The sequence below is a fragment of the Osmerus mordax genome, chromosome 21, assembly GCF_038355195.1.
Source record: "Osmerus mordax isolate fOsmMor3 chromosome 21, fOsmMor3.pri, whole genome shotgun sequence".
In the NCBI taxonomy this organism is placed as follows: Eukaryota; Metazoa; Chordata; class Actinopteri; order Osmeriformes; family Osmeridae; genus Osmerus; species Osmerus mordax.
Genome location: NC_090070.1, coordinates 2,463,328 through 2,482,654, shown reverse-complemented (window position 1 = coordinate 2,482,654; position 19,327 = coordinate 2,463,328). Strand labels below are relative to the sequence as shown.

Sequence of the window (19,327 nt, the reverse complement as noted above, 5' to 3'; positions counted from 1 at the left end):
TCCAGAAATGCATTTTCATTTTAAGAACGTGGCTGCAAAATCGTGACCACAATTCAAATTGAAATGCATTTGCAGAAATGCAAAATAAACGAAAAAGCATTCTGAGCGGCGCAGCAGAGTGAGGTCAGTAGCCGCTCTTCTTCAGCTCCCTGCTGACCGAGCTACCCATCTTGTTCGGTAGGGGGCGGTGTGCACATCTGCATTGCATTACATTGCAAATGTGCCGGGAAATTGATTGAATTGCCGGTAGTTTCAAAATCTTCTTCCTTCTGCTTTCTCTGACGAATTTTACCCACCTCTCCATTGAAGTTAGTGAGAGAATTTGAAAGGCTGCTCTCGCTTCAAGGCTCATAGCTGAAAATCTGTGAATGTGAGCTCTTTAGTAGTTACATTGGCTGAAAGAGGACAATTGTTCCTACATTTTAAGGTATAACTTGTTTCTGTAAATTAAACTATATGAAAGGTAGAGGAATTTGTTTGACAATTCAGTTGAATATCAGAAAAAGAGTCAGCCAGCAGTGTGCTCATTCATATCTAGAAAGTGCATTTCCTGCAGAAAATGCGTTGGAATGCTGAAAGATGAATTATTTGTTTTTAAATTGCTGAAAATAGGCTACAGAATTAGAAAATACCCGCAAGCTGAAAGCTGAAATTAACTTCAAAAATGTGTGAGTCACACAAAAGAGGCAGTGTGGAAGCTAAACTGCATCATCTAACAAATCTAAGTGCTTAAATACAATGCGGGAGAATAAGTTTGAACGTTGTGAAGAAATCAAAGAAATAGTAGAATTTGAAGAGGCAGTGTGGAAGCTGAACTGCATCATCTAACAAAGCTAAGAGCTTAAATAGAGTCAGTTGGCTGAGCGGTGAGGGAGTCGGGTTAGTAATCCGAAGGTTGCCAGTTCGATTCCCGGTCATGCCAACTGATGTTGTGTCCTTGGGCAAGGCACTTCACCCTACTTGCCTCGGGGGAATGTCCCTGTACTTACTGTAAGTCGCTCTGGATAAGAGCGTCTGCTAAATGACTAAATGTAAAATGTAAATGTAAATAACCTACAATGCGGGAGAAGCTGAAAACTGAACTGTTAAACTGTAGAAGTAGTAGACGTAGTATATTCGTTTTAGTAGCTTAAATTATAGTGCTCTTAGTCTTTTAATGAGACGAGTTGACTGAATAGCTCTGTCTTGTGACTCCACTAATCAGCTAATACAAATCACCTGTGTGAGAGACTGAGTGGTGCGTGTCTGTCGTTGCCACGGTGATGGTGCAGCTATGATTGCTAACGCGCTGAGGGTAGAGAATAACAGAAATGTAGCTAGAATCCACACCTCAAACAAGTTAACCTAGACGCAAAACTATACGTTCAATCCAAAAAATAAGGATATTTTCCGAGACCCAAGACTCTGCCGAAACCAGAGATGTCCTTTATATTTCTGTGCGGTCAGAAATACGACTCTACCGGCAGTTTCAAAATCTTGTTCTTTTTGCTTTCTCTGACGATTTTGTCACCAGATTTGCATTGGTCTCTATGGGGTGAGAGTTGGACTTTGTCTTGCTTTCATTCCAACAATAAAGATTCAAAGAACAATACTTGGAATGCTGAAGCAGAATTCCAACAATAAAGAGAAACAGGAAAACAATTCTCACAATAATAAAGAGAAACAGGAAAACAATAGTGAGAATACTTAACAGCATTCTCACAATAGAGAAACAGGGAAACAATAGTGAGAATTCTTAACAGCATTCCCACAATAAATATATATGTGAGAGAACAAAGGTTGTGCCCTTGCCAAAGGCAAGCACAACCAATAATTCCTCTTTCAAGTAATAAGCCCCCGTTCAAGTGTTGAGCATTAAATTAGCTGAACGGTCTGTAGAGATCTTGAGACAAAGCCACTTTTTTGTTCTAAAACCGGACTATAAGCCGCTTCGAAATATAAGCCACACAAGCACAAGAAAACTGTAAAATCGGAGTACAAGCCGCGGCTTATTTTCCTTAAAATACGGTAGATCCGGTGTGGTGTTGTAGTTTTTCCAATGTCAGTAGTTGTTGCAACAGCATGTGAAAAAAACTACAAAGTTTGCTAGGCCAAAAAGAACGTTAATCTAAAAATTTACGCTGTTAAAATGGGTTTGCGTTAACGCCGTTAATAACACACTGTGTTTTTACACTGTGTCTTACATTGTGTCTTTACACTGACAGCACTAGTTTTAATATGATGTGTTCCAACATACCGAGAAAATTAAGTCTGTAATGTATTAAGTTGTTAGAAGCTTTTTATCACTATACAGAGTGGGATTTTAACCTGAGACCTCTTGATCCTCTGTCTCTACCTTGAATGCTTTAACCACTGAACTATACCATACCTGTTTTTTTGAGAATACGCCTGAAGTTTCTCTAAGAAACATACTTCCAGGGACATTTTTAAATGAGTGATGCATTAACTATAAACAAAGTTTGTATTGCCAATGCAGTAAAGTGCAACAATGTTGCAATATGGATATAGCTTGTTCCTATCTAAATAAATGCATATATTTTCAGATTTTGCCGAATGGTGACAGAACAGAAGTAGGAGAGAATGGAGTGACTTTAAGTGGAGGACAGAAGGCTCGTTTAGCATTGGCCAGGGCAGTTTACATGGTAGGTACTCACCAAAAGTCTTAAATAATTTAATCAAATGTAACAAGATAAAAGAACAACAAACTGCATAGCATGCTTGTTATTCCAAACGTTATATATTTTCTCATTGTCTGTTCTAAACACACTAGGAGAAGGACATTTACCTCCTTGACGATCCATTGGCAGCTGTTGATACCAACGTGGCCCACCACCTGATGGAGAAATGTGTTTTGGGAATACTCCGAAGGAAGACCAGAATCCTCTGCACTCACCGCATTGAGTTTGTGGACAAAGCTGATATGGTGATTCTTATGGACAAAGGGACCATTATAAAAATTGGTAATATCTATTAATGTCTACAGACATATTTTTTTTTCATATATTTTCACGTAACACTGGAAGCGCCGAGCAGGGGTCATTTGTTGGGTTGGGTGTCGTTAGTTTTTTCCAAATCGATACTTAGAAAATGTTACCGGTGCTTAAACGGTGCCTGAACCGATACACTTAAAATAAAAAAGAGAAACAAAATAACGCTGGATGACATTAAAGAACAGGTTTTTGATAGATTTTCTTTTCTTAAAATTAAATAATATATTAAAAGTATACTTAAATATATAAATATAAGTAAATACAAAACACAACAAATGTACAAAACAAATAATAGCCTCCTAACCCATCTTCGACTTTCTGTGTTGTTGTTCCGAGTTGGATTCACGTGAATTTTCTTAGTCTGGAAATTATTTTTCTTTTATAACTCGGTCCGAGTCGGTTGATTATTCGGACATCGCATGCTTGTAAACGGTGAATTGGGCTATGAACTGGACTTGAGATCCCGCCGCCCTCCCTCCCAGGTCGTGACATGGAAGTCGAAACAGACGATAAGTTGTCGTTGCCGGGAGCCGGCCCGGCAAAAACAAACAAACAACGCGATGGACAACCCAATAGGCAACACGCATTTCTCGACCAAAGAGCATACGCAATTCATGCTCAACCACGTAGCTTCACCTTGCTCTCCATTCGCCATTTTTCTCGAAATGTTGTTGTTAGTAGTGGTGAAGATGTCAAGCGGAAATGGCTGGTTCACCACAAGTTGTAATGAAAACAGCGCCACGTATCGTGGGGATACGACATGCTTTCGGCCAATGATTCGCTTTATTCACTGCCATATATATTAGGATAATAGCAGTTGCCCCAAAAAATAGCATTGTCCGAATAAAGCTAGATTCAAATTGATACCATCATGGAAACTTAATGACTCCATTAAGCCTAATAACAGTAGATGACGGCATGGGCGGGGGTTTTGATCATTGGATTCACAATAGTGTAACAGATCATTCTTGGAGACTTATAATTTATAATAATTACAGACAGACATAGGGCTTCATGACTCCTCGATGCGGCCGGCCACACTTTGCACAGGACTTCCTCCTTCACAATCAAAGGTCTATACCTTTTCTATACACAGCCTAACATAATAATAAGACACTCAATAAAATAGCTTACAATAGCATTTCTGAAATATTGAGATGTCTAAATGAATAAATGAGCATTTTCCAACTTCTTTCTGCAATGAATGCCAATAGTCTATTCTATTACAAAGTGTGTGAATGTGACAAGAAGCTAAATTAAATTTATTCTTGAGCTGTAAGTATCAGAATGGAATGCTTGGAATGTTGGATAACTGTATTTGAGTAGACAACGTTGAAAGGAACTCTTGAGACCAAATCCATTGATTCACTACGCGATTGATCATTAGAAGGGGGGATGGGAAATCGCACCTTTCAAACAATGGGAAAGATGCATTCACGGCTAAAGGCCGAATTATACTTCTCCGACTCCGTTACGGACGGACGGAGTCGGACGGATTGGTTGAATTTATAGTACTCCGAAGGCTGTGGGTGCTGAAAACACTTCACTGCCAGAAGAGTAGTTGGCGCTGCACTGCGATGCTAGCTAGGTTATCGAAAAGTCGGAGCAAATTTACAAATGAGCCGTTTCATCAATAAAATAAGCACATTTTCAGCAACTACACTGCCCATTTCTCGTCACATTTTAATTCAGGTGCTGATTTACATGTACTGTTTAGCTGAAATATGAATTTTAAACTTACAGCAATGGCGGTCAAAGGATTCTGTTCCGTCTTGTTGGTCACGGCAACCCTGCCCCCGCCCCTGACGCAAGCGGTTCTTAATACGGACCAATCACAGCCAAATCCGTAAAATGACGGACAGACGGATAGTCAGGAAAATCAGGAGGTGCACGTAGAGCTCTCCGAGAGGCTCGGAGAGGGCACTGAGAGGGCATTCCTTGACGGAGAGGGCGTTCCATGTCTCCGTCTCCGTAAAAACGCAGAAGTATAAATTGGCCTTTACCAGACAAAGAAGAAATCCTGTCCGTAATGCTCAAGATTAGCCTATTTATTATATTTTGTCCGTAGATGTAAAGGGAACAAAATGTAAGCTAGGCTATTCTAAATGATCTGTCGGGCCAGTTGCAGTAGATAGGCCGCCTACTAGATTTGTAAAATGCAACGTTCAGGGCTCTACAGTGCAAGTATTTAACTCGCATTTGCCCCTAAAAATAGATATGTGCAAACCGGAAAAAATATTTCAGAATGTTTGATTAAAGATAACAAACTACCGTAATCTAGTTACCCCCCGTTTAAAAACTACAAGTCCCACATTTCACAAGCTGCATGCGCCAACACAGTAGAGTTTTCTGTGATGATGCAGTCCAGTCAGAGATAGAAAGGTGAACAACGCTGGAAAAAAGTATCGGTACAGGCCATGGGCGGCTTCTGGTACTTGAGCCCCAACTGTTTTCTCAAAAGCCCTGAATCTGTTAAAATAACTTTGGGTTGTCATTTTCGGCGCTCACAGTCTACACACCCTCGCAGTAACTGTAATTTTTGTATTATAATTCACAACATTGCAAAATTAGTTTTTGTAAATATAATTCACTACTTATGAAACAGATATTTACATTTAGACATTTAGTCATTTAGCAGACGCTCTTATCCAGAGCGACTTACAGTAAGTACAGGGACATTCCCCCGAGGTAAGTAGGGTGAAGTGCCTTGCCCAAGGACACAACGTCAGTTGGCATGACCGGGAATCGAACTGGCAACCTTCGGATTACTAGCCCGATTCCCTCACCGCTCAGCCACCTGACTCCCCTCTGATATAATAGTTAACGTGAAATGCCAAACTGTAGGTAAGTGTAAACTGTAGCTGGTGCTTTAGTCATAGCTAGCTTGCTTGCCAACCATTGGGAAGTTGGCTTGGTTTGAGCCATGATGAGGCTCACTCCCCCACTGAATTGCATAGTAAACAAACCAGACATGTAACAAACTTACAAATTAATGTCTAACTAAACAGAATAACAAAATGAGTCCAATGTAGTTTATGTTACATAAAGTTCAAATTAATGCCAAAAATAAATTGTAAAGTAGGCATGGGTCAATGGTAGGTTTTAGTGGTAGGTTATGTGCTGTTCCTCTATGGAAAGCTACATGTGCCAAAACCTGTAATTTAGCGTTTGCGTAATGACAACAAATGTGTCCGTCTTTGTCCATGATTACAACAGTGACAAATGTCTTAAGACATTTAAAATGGCCATGTTAAGAAGGCAATTTCTGTCATCTTAAGACGGCCAAATGTGCAGTGTAGAGCCCTGATATGCACTACTGCTCTTTCTTAACCCGCCATCCACACTTGGAACTGGAGTTGCAATGTTACAGTAATAGCCTACATAAAACCACAATAGACATTCTCAACCAGTTTGATATCATCCACTGCCTGTCTTGTCATTCCGAAAGTTGAATGGGAATTCAACGTAGAATTTCAAAATAAAATAATTTAAAAAAATAATTACACTTGACAGTTAACCTTAATTGATTTCATTAATTTGCAATATGATTATTTTATTTAACCTTACTTTGACCATTCTTGCTCTGATTTAACCCATAGTCAAATAACTGTAATTCCATTGGTATTGACATTATTTGGTTAATTTTAATACAGTGTTCAGTTTCCCATCTTCCTTCAAACCATAGGGGAATTAGTTTTGGTTGTTTGGCCAATATTGACCTCCAACAATCTTTAAATAGATTTGTTGAAACACCAGTTACAGGATGGTACATGGTCTCAGGTGAATCATGTAAATTGCAGGAACAATAGCTGCGCAATTATATATACATAAATACTATTAATAAAGAAGCAGTACTTCTCTTGAGTGGTTTTTATTCAGATGAATAATCATTGGATTCAGGTCAAAAGTCTATCACTTGAACTGGTTTCATCACTTAAGACACTCAAAGTCAGCAGCTTGGCATACTGGCACATGGAAAGGATTAAACATTTAGACTTTCTTCAAGGTAAAAAATGCTGGATTGTCCTTTTTCATCAATGTCCTCAAAAAAGCATTCTGCAGAGCTACTGTGTCTGTGGGGTGACTGTCTGTCTCTGGAGGGCTGGCAGGCAGGGGCAAGTAGGGCCTGAAGGCAGGCAGGCAGGGCAGGCCAGCTGAATGAAGCTGTCCAGCTAGAGAGGGATAGTCCAGCAAGGGGTCTGTGATGCTCTCAGCATTCTCTGTTGTTGCTCTCAGCATTCTCTGTTGTTGCTCTCAGCATCCTCTATTGCACTCTGTTGAGCAGGCCTCTGCATAACCCTCCAGACCTGTAAAAGTGAAGAACGGATCCATGTCAGTTCAGTTGTGAAAAACGCAGCTTTTTCCATCTACACTTGACATAAACTACAGTTTTGACTGTGAAATGCAGTGGCATTACTTGAACTTGAATCCAAATGTGTTGACCTGATGGAGACCCATGCAAAGTCACTCAAAACACAGGTTCGATTCCAGGCTCTGGCAAGAGTATTTAGCTCTAAACTGGTCAATATATACACATCTGACAAAAGACCAGCTCGACCTTTGCCTGTAAACAGTGATTCTGACTGTCAGAGACCTTTAAATAGCCTGACTTACTGAAATTGGCAAAACTAGCCTGGTTAACGTAGGTCGCTTTCTCAGGGCATATGACGAATGAAGCAGGCTCGCCTTGAAAAATCAGATTTACTGGCTATCTTTAGCAGGCCCTTGTCTACAATAAGTAGTCCTCCTTGACGTTTTTGGAATAGAATTGAGTGAAATACAAAATTGTTTACACACTGCCAGTGGGCGAGCCGAGTCTGACTCTGAGGCTAACGTCAAAACAATGTACCCCCGGGACGCAGTATCACTCCAATTGCAAGTCCACAAATCACAAAAATAATCGGAGCATCTGGCTAAAAGCACAATTCCCACATCTCCTAAAGGCTGCCCTCCTCGACCTTTTTCGTGTAGACCTAACTTTAAAATGGTGAACTTATGAACATAACGCAACCAAAACATGGCTGCCGCTTAAGCTTATGCGGTCTCCCTGGCACATAGGCTTATTACAAAGACTTTCACGCCCCAAATCAAAATTCTGAGCCGACAGGTCTGTGGGGAATTGCTTTTTCTCCTTAAGGCTGCCCTCCTCGACCTTTTTGATGAACAATTCGCCGAGATGCAAAATGACTCGCTAATTAAAAACACAGAGGAAAAAAGCTAGAGCTACAGTAGTTTTTCTGTCACTTCAGACTCACGATCTAAAGGTCTAAAAGTGCTAAAACCTTCACCATAATTCAATAGTAGTGTACTTTCACGAACCCAATCATTGATTCTAGCTTAAAATGTGTAAAAATAGGTGATATGACTTACCGAACGTGGCTGCCTCCAACAGTATCAGGCTATTCCAGTTGAAAACAACAATGGCCGCCAAAAAATGTAACGGTGTGCTGCGATTGGAAGCGAAATGAAACAGGAGCTAAAAACAGAGGGTGGGGGCTTGGTCAGCACACAATTTCCGGAGAGGATGTGTGCGTCTTGCCAAGCTTGCATGTGTGTCAAGTAGGGTGACCACCTGTCCCGCTTTGCGCTGTATCGCACAGCATTTTCAATATGGGACATGGGACAAGGGGTGAAAATGCTGTGCGACACAACGCAAAGCGCGACAGGTGGTCACCCTAGTGTCAAGGGGCAGGATGAGTCTGAGAATTTGGAGCACGCGCGCTGTGGAGCAATTCAATTGAATTCAATCATATATTGACATATAAAGGTGAAATTGCGTATGGTACTTCAGAATGATGTCATCTTGAAGGCACAAAGGTTAGAAAAACCATCAGTCAAAATTATATTCGATTTATTAACACAGAAATATTGGCTTTTTTCAGCCATTTTGTATTGCATTCCTTATTCAATTTCACCCATAGAAAGACATGTATTCTACAAATCTGTAACAATTTTCAAGTCGATTGAATCTATGGTTCATGAGGAGAAGGGTTTTGAAGGTTGTACCAAATTTGGACAGTACAGCAAAATCTATCATGGCGGACCTTATGGGTTCTTGAGGCTTTTTTGTTCCCCATGAGAAATAAGGCATATATACCAATTTTCAGGCATTTTGGAATAATGGGGCGCTGGGGAAATCACGTAGACTTTGGGCAAGTCTTATAGCGCCACCTATGGGCGTACATGGGCCATTAGCGGTCTGGGTGTAGTGAGTGACCTGGTGTATCATTGGGCCAAATTTGAAAAAATCAGATCAAGGACTTTTTGAGCTATTGAGCCATTTAGCGGAGAAGAGGAAAAATAATAATAATAGGAATACTAACAAAAATAAAAGGCATTTTGGAATAATGGGGCGCTGGGGAAATCACGTAGACTTAAAACCCAGGGTTAGGGTTAGAACAGTTGGAGCAGGTTAACGTAATAGTCTAATAGCTTATGTAATATTGAACATATTTTTGTCCTATTTCCCCTCAAGCAATACGGTTAGGCTACTTAAAGACACCTTCCACTCATAAAGTATGTTCTAAATGGCATAAATGCTGCCAATTAATAATCGACGTAACAACTTATTGTAAATGGTCAGTAGCCTAGCCTATCGATTAAGGTAGGCCCCTCGAAAGCATGTGTGTACACTGTCTGCTTCATTTGATCTTGATAGGCTAAGCATTCTGTAGCAAATAATAACAATAAACCCACTATTAATTACATCATCTTAATGCATTGTAACTACTTAAGCATATATAATAATGCACCTAAAATACAAACGTGAGCAAGGGCAGCAATCGCTATCGAATCAACAGACACGTGCAATTTAGCTAGCAGGTGAAGAATAAAAACAACGAAAATCACCATTTAACTCAATAAAAATTTGCAAGAACTATAGACTAATACAATAACAGGCTTAAATGAACTGACAACATAAGTTATACAACTTACAGTTCTCAAGGACGCACACATGCAATCTCAAGCGCGCGCTTCACACCGAGTGCTATTCTCCGACATGCACTCTAAAGGCCAAAATATACTACTACGTTTTCACGGAGACGGACACGGAAGGCCCTCTCCGATGTGGAACGCCCTCTCCGAGCCCCTCGGAGAGCTCTACGTGCACCTCATGATTTTCCTGACTAACCGTCTGCTAATCCATCATTTTCGGATACCCCTTGGCTGTGATCGGTTCGCAATTGGTTCCACACCCAAAGACGTCATGTGGCAGCGTTGCTCCACCTACTTTTCTGGCGGTCAATTGTTTTCAGCCTTCGGAGTACTATGAATTCAACGAATCCGTTCGTCGGAATAGTATAATTCGGCCTTTACAATCACTGTGGATAGACGGCCTTTTATACAGCCCTATTTCTGATACCGTGGCGGCAGAAATTTAGCAGTTCTTTTGCAGAAAAATGACCATATTTTCCTTTTCTGGCAAGATACGACACCTCTCCTGACTTATGGCATGTCCTGCACAGGAGAAAACTCTCAGACGTGTCAAAGAGGCCTGTACACACTGGTATGAGTTTGAAAGGGTAGACAAATTGGGGAGGCTGTCCCGGGACCAGGGACTGATGTCCGCAAGCTGTCGAACATGGTGCAACTCTCTGCTTTAAGAAGTATCCCGTGTGTCGCTGCATGTTTCAATAAATTCGATGTGCTTTGCACGTAACCGTTTTGAAACATTTGTTGCATTTTGCGACGTCGGAATCCTCGGCTGTGAAATAGAGCCACACTTTCAACCGCTTCGCTTTAGACATTTTAAATGCACTAAAAGCTAGCTAGCTAACAATAGACTAGCAGAGCAAGTGTAATATGTTTACTAGCGATCACGTGCAGTGAATGGTTAATATGCTTTTACGTCTGTTTTGGTGAGCCCAGAGGGAAAATATGGCATTTTTAAAGTAGCCTACATTTACGGTAGCTAGCTAACGGTAGACTACAGAGAAAGTTTTATACTTTTACGTCCGTTTCGAAGCGACAGAGGGGAAGTATTTCAGTCGACACATTAAGTGGAACCGGAATGAGGAACCGAAATTTGCGTTCTAATCCAGTCCGATTCCTACTGGTTGCGTAGGAACCGGTTCCATAGTGGAACCGGGTTTCGGTACCCAACCCTACTTAGGTATTCATCAGGGAATTAAAGCACATCGAGTCTTAAAATCCTCTCCCGGCGTATAACTAAGAAAATAAAATTTTGTTCGAGATTGGTCGGCAGAACCAGGAAAGGATATCCCATGTCTGCCAATGCTATCAGGCTCAGAAAGGGGATAGGTAGAAACGCAGAGTTTGTCATGGAAAACCTGCTAGCGAGCAGGTTAGGTTCACAGAGTAAGTTACCATGGACACTGACCAAAAGTTTCTGTTACCTCTCTTTCTGGAACGGAAAACCCGGAGTATGCCTCTTTTCAGGGTTAACAAACTCAAAGTTTTCACTAAACCCGCTAGCTGGAATACCCCCTAGGGGTCCCAGGCTTCTTTGATGTCACATTTCTCTCCAGGTCAGGAGGTGATAAAGCTAAAGGAGGCATCTACCCCAAATGGTTAACTGTCCCTTTTGGAAGGGTCAACTAGCTCAAAAGTTATTAAACCAATCTACTTCAAACAAACCCCCAAGTCATCAGCAATACCTTACAATCCTTTGAACTCGACTTTATTATCTCCCCTTCCTGTAAAAGCAACATCCCCATTGTATAGATAGAAGGCCATAAAGATGCTCTACCCATCCTCCAGGGTAAACCATCCCACAAAGCTTTCAGCACCTCAAAACCTTACTTATACTTACCTTATACTTACCTTACTTAAACTAGTCACTGGCTGTACATTATTAATGAACAAAGGAGCTGTAAAGTTTTACCACTATTAAAACATATTTAACCAAACATTTCGACCACAGACCCCTAACAGCTCAATAAGTAGGGAAACCATCTCTGCGCTTCTAGTGTTAGAGTGAAGAGACTTTAGAATTAAAATATATTTTTCTAAATATGTCTTTCCTTTCGGTTTTGAACAGACATACCAGCAGAGATCCTTCCTTTGATGGAGGCAGTGACAAAGAAACGAAAGAATGACTGCAATGCAAAGGAAAAAAGTACACAGTAGCTGGATCGTTTTTTATTCTTCTTATTGAGTGTAACAAGACCTATGACATTACTGATTTTAAACCCAATCAGATGGTGTTGAGCGAGAGGAGGAACAGTGTCCATCCACTGACCTATGTGTGGAGGAGGAGTCTTCCTTGTCAGAGGATGAGCAGAAGCAGGTGGGTGGGCTGGCCTGGAAGGTTTACCACACCTACTGGAGGTCCGTGGGTGGAGTTCTGGTGTTCTCCATCTTTTTGTCCCTTCTTTTCATGCAAGGTACAGTACCCACTTATTGTTTATTACAAAATATTTCCCAAAATGTTCCTTGTCTCCACATACATTTAATTTTTGTCATGTTAGTCTTCCATCTTGATGCTGGTGTAACAAGTTGATTTAGTTAATTTGTATAAAAGCTGCCCACCTAAGCTATAGAATTGGTGTAGCTGGCTAAAGCTGTGTTTATGAAAGGTGGTCGTTAAGTGCATGACCATAATTTCATTTTGGGAGTGGAAAAGTAAGGGAGGAAGCAATACTGACAAGCAACGCAATGTGACAACTGAAAACTAAGACAGAACTCAACTTATATTACAATTACAATTTTTATTTAGCAGATCCTGTTATACAGACTGTAAAGTATAACCAAATTGCAGTGGTCAGAGTTAAGGAATAGTCTGCATGTACCAGGTACAGTGCAGAGTAACCACATCTATTCTTTGACAAAATGCAAATCTTTCCATTTGATTCTCCAAATTCTGGTCTCCAGCCTCAAAAAATGTGTCTGACTGGTGGTTGTCCCACTGGATCTCCAAACTGAAGTGCAATGGATCTGGTCTGAGTCTTCAAACACCTGATTTCAGTACACAGCATCTGCTGTTCTTATCTGGAGGACTAATGTGAGTTCAATCACAAATGTTAATAATTTATTACACACTTAAATAGTTTATGTATTTATCTTGGCATGGTGAGCAAACAGTTGGAGAACTAACAGCTTAGCAACACAAGAATGAATGAGTGTGTATGCATGCATGTTGCTTTAAAGGTCCCATGACATGAACATTTCACTTTAGGAGGTTATTGGGTGTGCTTGCCTTCGGCAAGGGCACAACCTTTGTTCTCTCACATATATATTTATTTATTGTTTATTTTCGCGCCCCTAAGGATCCCTCAATATTTGGACTACACACACAACGGCGGTGTCAAAAGGTTCGTCTTGGTAGCGCTTGCATTGGTTGTATTTTTATTTACGTTCCGTTGCATGGTTTAAGTTCAAATTACGTTTTTGTGGCAAAAAGTGAAGCTAACGGTGGCTAACTTGCTAGCCACAGTCACTGACGTTACTAACGTCACTAACGTCACGAAAACTCGTGTGACTACCTGTAGAAGAACATTCGTTTCGCATCTGTTAACTTGGGGGATAGCTAGGCTAACTATAGCTTAACTGCAAGGCAGCTGCAGAAACGCCACAAGCAAAGAGGCCAGGGTGATAACTATTTACTCATTTTACTTTGTGATGTGAAATGTAATGTACAATATTAGCTGATATTATTAAGGAAGTAGGCCCACATCTACTTTCGGAAACGGTAGTCTACTATTTCACTGAAGCATTAGCATCATGACATTAGCCTCTGTTGCCCGGGCAACACATACTACAGTGGTCTATGATGCATCTGTTTTCAATCGTTAAAATCATAGATATATATAAAGGGTAGATGTCTCGTCCGCATTGCCGGCCAACGGAGTCGAACGTTCGCTCATGGAAGCCATCTTGCTACAGTCAACTTCAGAGATGTCGTTATGCCACTGCATACTTCTATTCTTAAAAAAACAAAAAACACATATTCATACGTATGCAGTGGCATAACGACATATCTGACGTTGATAACAAACCAAACCGTTTGAAAATCGGTTGAAAATTGAGCAAGTTATGGTAATTAAAAAAGTACATGTAGCACCAACACAATGTTATGGGTGAGCGAGTTGACTGTAGCAAGATGGCCGCCATGTGCGGACGTTCTGGACTCCGCCGTAAGACATCTAGACTTTATCTATGGTTAAAATAAACATTCCTCACAAATACATTTTCGTTGTAGGATTTATTATGACATTACATTACAAGTAAACGATTTGTTGGTGAAATTATCATTACCTGTGGTTTCAAACCAGTGTTGCTCACTGCAATGCTGAGGCCTACGCGAGACACACTACAAAAACATCTACACAGCTGTTTAGGAAGTCAAACGGCAACAGAACATGTTCGGCACTCCCCTTACTTAAATCAAAAGTCTTTCAATAGGTGAAATGATCTGACTACTAACCTGAACTTCATTGCCACAGCCTAAACTTTGTCAATCTGTTCATAAAAATAATTAATTTCAGCCTAAACCGTACAACGGAACGTTACATCGAATTCAACCAACGCAATCGCTACCAAGACGAACACAGCAGTAGTCTAGTACTGTACTGTAGTAGTACAATTTACCGGGGCAGCTTCTCCACACAGGGCTATATCGCATTTTGCGTTGTTACTGACAATGATCGCTACCAGTGAGCTTTTATGAATGACTGATTTTACACTAAATAAATGTCAAGCTTATTTACGTTTTTGTGGGCATATTTTCAGTTAGCAGATGGTACTGTTGGAATCGTGATTCCATCTTCTACTGCCGGTAACGTCGTAGAATAATCTTCAAAGGGGGTTCTTTATTAATGATTGAATGCAATATGAGTAGGCTAAATGCCTGAAAATATCACGAGAAGGGAAAAACTTAAAAGGACTTTTAAGTCAGAGATTAGGTCAGTTTTTACACCAGTCTGACAAATGTATTCGTTTTGATTCAGCTATGAGGCTGCCTCTTGCACGGGAAATGAGAAGACATCTATTTCATTCTACACTTCACTCGTATTTTGAGTTGTAAATAAGCAGCAAAAAAAGATGCTTTTAAATCTATGTAATCTTTATAAATAATAAGTATGCATTTTTATATAAAATATACAGAAATATCAGTTGGAAAAATGTCATAAAAAAACTGACCCCTGTGCAACCGACGCAAGCACACCCTACAATTTCCCCAGAAATTGTACCCTCTCTAGTTTAACATTGATATGAGTTCCCCTAGCCTGCCTTTGGTCCCCCAGTGGCTAGAAATTGTGATACGTGTAAACCAAGCCCTGGGTATTCTTTTCCGCCTTTGAGAAAATGAAAGGTCAAACGCTCTGTTTTGAAAATGTTCCTCTTATGTCATCATAAGAGCAAAGGTTACCTCCCCTTTTTCTGCTTTGACCGCCCAGAGAATTTGGCCCGGCAATGAGAAAATGAGCTACGACCTGCGAAGGCGATATTGGTTTTTCCTCGAGAGACAACATGGCTTGCAAACGACCGAAGCATGGCAGTTAGCCCCGCCTCTCTCCTCCTCATAGCATTTAACGCTACAGACACAGAAATGGCACGTCCTAAGGAAAGCTCATTGTGGGACTGCTCGTAGTGGCTGTAATTCTGCACCAAGGCTGAATTTCGGGAAACAGACTTCAGATACAGTATTAAGAGACCACTAAGGCCTATATTAAAGCATCCAAAAACAGCATGTCATGGGACCTTTAATAGCTGGTATTAGGTTGTGTCATTGAAGCTCTGCAGCTTCCCTCCATTAAGATGGAGTATCCACTGACATACAGCCCTTGAGAATAATTAATAGAGAGTTTGAAATGTGATCTTTTGGAAACCCTGCCTAAATAAAGGTTAAACATTAGGTTAATATGCTGTTACATGAATGACATGGATCAGCATTGTATGTATTTCCAGGTACCCGGTCACTTACATGGAAATTGCCTATGTGACCAACATAAGTTCTGAGGTGAAGTTTTATCTGACTGTGTATGGTTGCATAGCCGTCGCCAACACTGTCTTCACAGCAATTAGAGCCTTTCTTTTTGCCTATGGAGGCATCCGTGCTGCTACACTTATCCACAACAGAGTTTTGGACCAAGTCCTAAAGGTGAGTTCAGTCTATGGTAACACAATGGCTAATGCAAACCGATTGGGCATTATTTTCATTTTGTCATGTTGGGGGTAGTTAGATACAAATGACCGTTCTGTATTTTGTGAGAATTTCAGCAAATGCCATTTTCACTTTTCTATTCACATATATGATATAACGTGAAATAGTAAATTATTGTATTATTATTGTATTATTAATTATAATGGTTCACAATGTAATGGTGAAGATAGTAATGCTTTTTTATTTTTTATTTTTATTTTTTTTACACAAACTTTTTATTGGTTTAGACCAGGGGTGGGTAACGTCCGTATGCAGCCCGCGAAATCATTTGGTCCGGCCCGCCATGGCACTGCAGGAACCATATTATCAGGTGCATTATTCGTTGGCAGCAGCACTATTTTAATATGTGGAAGAGGGCCGTGGAGGCGCACAGCGTTGCGTACCAATGTACCCAAAAAATATTTTCGCGCGCTCGCATTAAGTGTGGAATTCCTTTCTAGCAAATCAAACCCAGAATACGTTGTTGTTATGGGCTAAAGGCCGATATATGCTTCTGCGTTTTTCGAAAAACGGACACATGGGAACGCCCTCGTCTCCGAGGAAGGCCCTCTACGAGCTCTCCGTCAGCCCTCGGAGAGCCCCGGAGAGCTCGACGTGCACCTCCTGAATTTTCTAACTATCCGTCGTAATTTCGGAGAGCTACGGAGACCCCCTTGGCTGTGATTGGTCAGTATTAAGAACCGCTTACGTCAGGAGCGGGGGCGGGGTTGCCGTGATAAACAGGACGAACAGAATCCTTTGACCGCCATTGCTGTAAGTTTTTACAATTCATATTTCAGCTAAACAGTACATAAAATGTGACGAGAAATAGGCAGTCTACACTGCCTATTTCTTGTCACATTTTGCTGAAAATGTGCGTATTTTATTGATGAAACGGCTCATTTGTAAATTTGCTCCGACTTCTCGATAACCTAGGTAAATAAACACTCCACGACGACTTACAAAAAACCGTTGCGCCACCTACTCTTCTGGCGGTGAATTGTTTTCAGCACCCACAGCCTACGGAGAACCATAAACGAAGTCTATCCGTCCGTATCCGTGCGCCCACCCATCCGTAAACGCAGAAGCATATTTCGGCCTTAAGCCCCGAATGTTTACCACGTATGACTCTGCGCTTGATTAACACTCGGGTGCGTTTCCCGAAAGCGTCGTAAGCCTAAATTGATCGTAGAATCCATCGTAGGACGAATCTTAGTTTTACGGGCCGTTCCTAAAGACATCGTAGCTAAAGTGTCTCTTGAAAATTCGTAACTCTTGAAAGTGCATAGATTAGCCTACTCCTTACGAGCATGTTTGGGAAACGCACGTAAGAAGTTTTTTTGGTTTTGTTTTTTGCTCGATCGTTGCTACAATCCATCGTTATTGGGAAACGCAGCCCAGATCGATAAGCAGTCTCAATCAAAGCAGGCTGCATCCGTGCCAGCTAACACCACAAACCTCACCAAAGAGAAGCAGTTCCAGCCATCACATTAGGGCTGAGTTAAATGTTTTACCAAATATAGCAGGCATATTTTTAAGTTGATAATTCTGTACGGCCCCCAAATGATTTTAGAAATATCCAAATGGCCCTTGGCAGAGAAAAGGTTCCCCACCCCTGGTTTAGACAAGGGATAACATTACAAAGCACACAACAACAATCCCCACCCTCCCCCTGCCCAAAACAGACAGCAATCAACACATACAACGTAGAAAAAACGCTCGGTTTTCTCCTTTTATGGTATGCTCATGAATATGAGCTGCGCGCTGATTGGTTGGTTTACAACGAATGAAGCTGCGGAGCAAAGACGCAACACTACCAACACTCACTGAAACATGAAGGTGGAGACTTGAAATACAAATTTACAAATAAATCTATTGTGTCTACACAACACTGTTTTCAACAGATTGACTAGATATCATTTGAAATGATTACCTTAGTTGTTTCCGCTTCTGTTGTCGAAGCAAACAGGATCGCCTTAGGTGGGTAACGTTAGCACTACAGCTTAGCAAACAAACTATCGTGATTCAACTCAGCTTCAGTTAGCTCTAGCTATCTTACTGAAAAATAGATCTGGACAAACATGCATCTTGAATTGTAGAATTACAACACGTTTTATTTATTTGAATGAAACAGTCAGGAACATGAAATAACGTTAGCCCCATTGCCAATAAACTAGGCTAAATCATCACACATTCTACCTATGCTCTTGCGTTAACAAGCTAAACTAGTTTACAGTCTAGGTGTTTTCGCTATCTAGCTGTTCTTGCATTCCTTGCAAATCAGCGTTAATAAAAAGCAGGTGAGCTACTGTCTAGCTAACATTGACTAGACGGGCATGATGTTTGTATATACCGTAGCGTAGAAGATCCATGTGCTGTTCAATTCTCGACACATTTGCGCGAACCATTTTACCAAGGACGTTTAGATAACCTGGGACAATGTAAAGCAGGATTTGTTGCTGATGCTGAAAAGAGGTGCGTTCCGACCTTGTGTTCATCACAACCGCAAGCTGTAATATGATTTTGTCGGTATAGTTATTAGCAATGCTAACGTATCCTGTAACTAGCACCTGCCTTTCTATAGTTATTTCAAATAGATAATCTTGACAGGCGTTAGCAATAGGCTAGACTGCTATCCGTTTTCTGGCTATTTTTTCGGAAGCTTCCCTTCTAATGCCGACTACAGCTAGTCTAGCTAGAGTCATTTGCTAAGTAAGGTATGTTGATGTGTTTCGAAACGTATTTAGCATTCTACCTATGCTAGATACAGGAGACGTTAGCATTGCTAACTGTTATCGACAAAATCATACTTTCCTTGCGTTTGTGATGAGCATACGGTTGGAACAGCACCTCTTTTCAGCAACAGCGGTTTAGCAAATCCTTTTATAAATTGTCCAAGGTTTTCAACTGTCCTCGGTGAAATGGTTCGAGCAAATGTGTAATTGAGGGTCAAACTGCACAGGGATCTTCTCATAGACAAACATCACAGCCCGTCGAGTGTTCCTACGAAGACTCTGAAAAGTGTCAGCATTCCCTGTGCAGCCTGGAACACTTCATATACCACCGTAGTCCATTTTCAATATGCTAGAAAAACGTACTTCTTTGTAATTCTGTGGAAGTTCACATAGCAGCGCGACCAAGGTACAGACCAGAGCGAAAAAAAAAGGTAGAAAACCTACCGTTTTACAGCTACATTTTTTAATTGTGAGATTTACATAGGAAAGCGATGTCA

The 19,327-nt window shown here is 40.9% G+C and overlaps 1 protein-coding gene across 2 annotated transcripts in view; it reads left to right on the top strand.

Moving 5' to 3' along the window:
• Window positions 1-19,327, top strand: part of abcc10 (ATP-binding cassette, sub-family C (CFTR/MRP), member 10) — a 72,223-nt gene that overhangs the window by 41,094 nt on the left and 11,802 nt on the right. For both annotated transcript variants that reach the window (XM_067259229.1, XM_067259228.1), the window contains exons 9-14: window positions 2,544-2,642; window positions 2,771-2,960; window positions 11,992-12,069; window positions 12,152-12,337; window positions 12,825-12,954; window positions 15,861-16,053. In XM_067259229.1, the coding sequence (XP_067115330.1) occupies window positions 2,544-2,642; window positions 2,771-2,960; window positions 11,992-12,069; window positions 12,152-12,337; window positions 12,825-12,954; window positions 15,861-16,053 (876 nt within the window). The remainder of the gene's footprint in view (window positions 1-2,543; window positions 2,643-2,770; window positions 2,961-11,991; window positions 12,070-12,151; window positions 12,338-12,824; window positions 12,955-15,860; window positions 16,054-19,327) is intronic.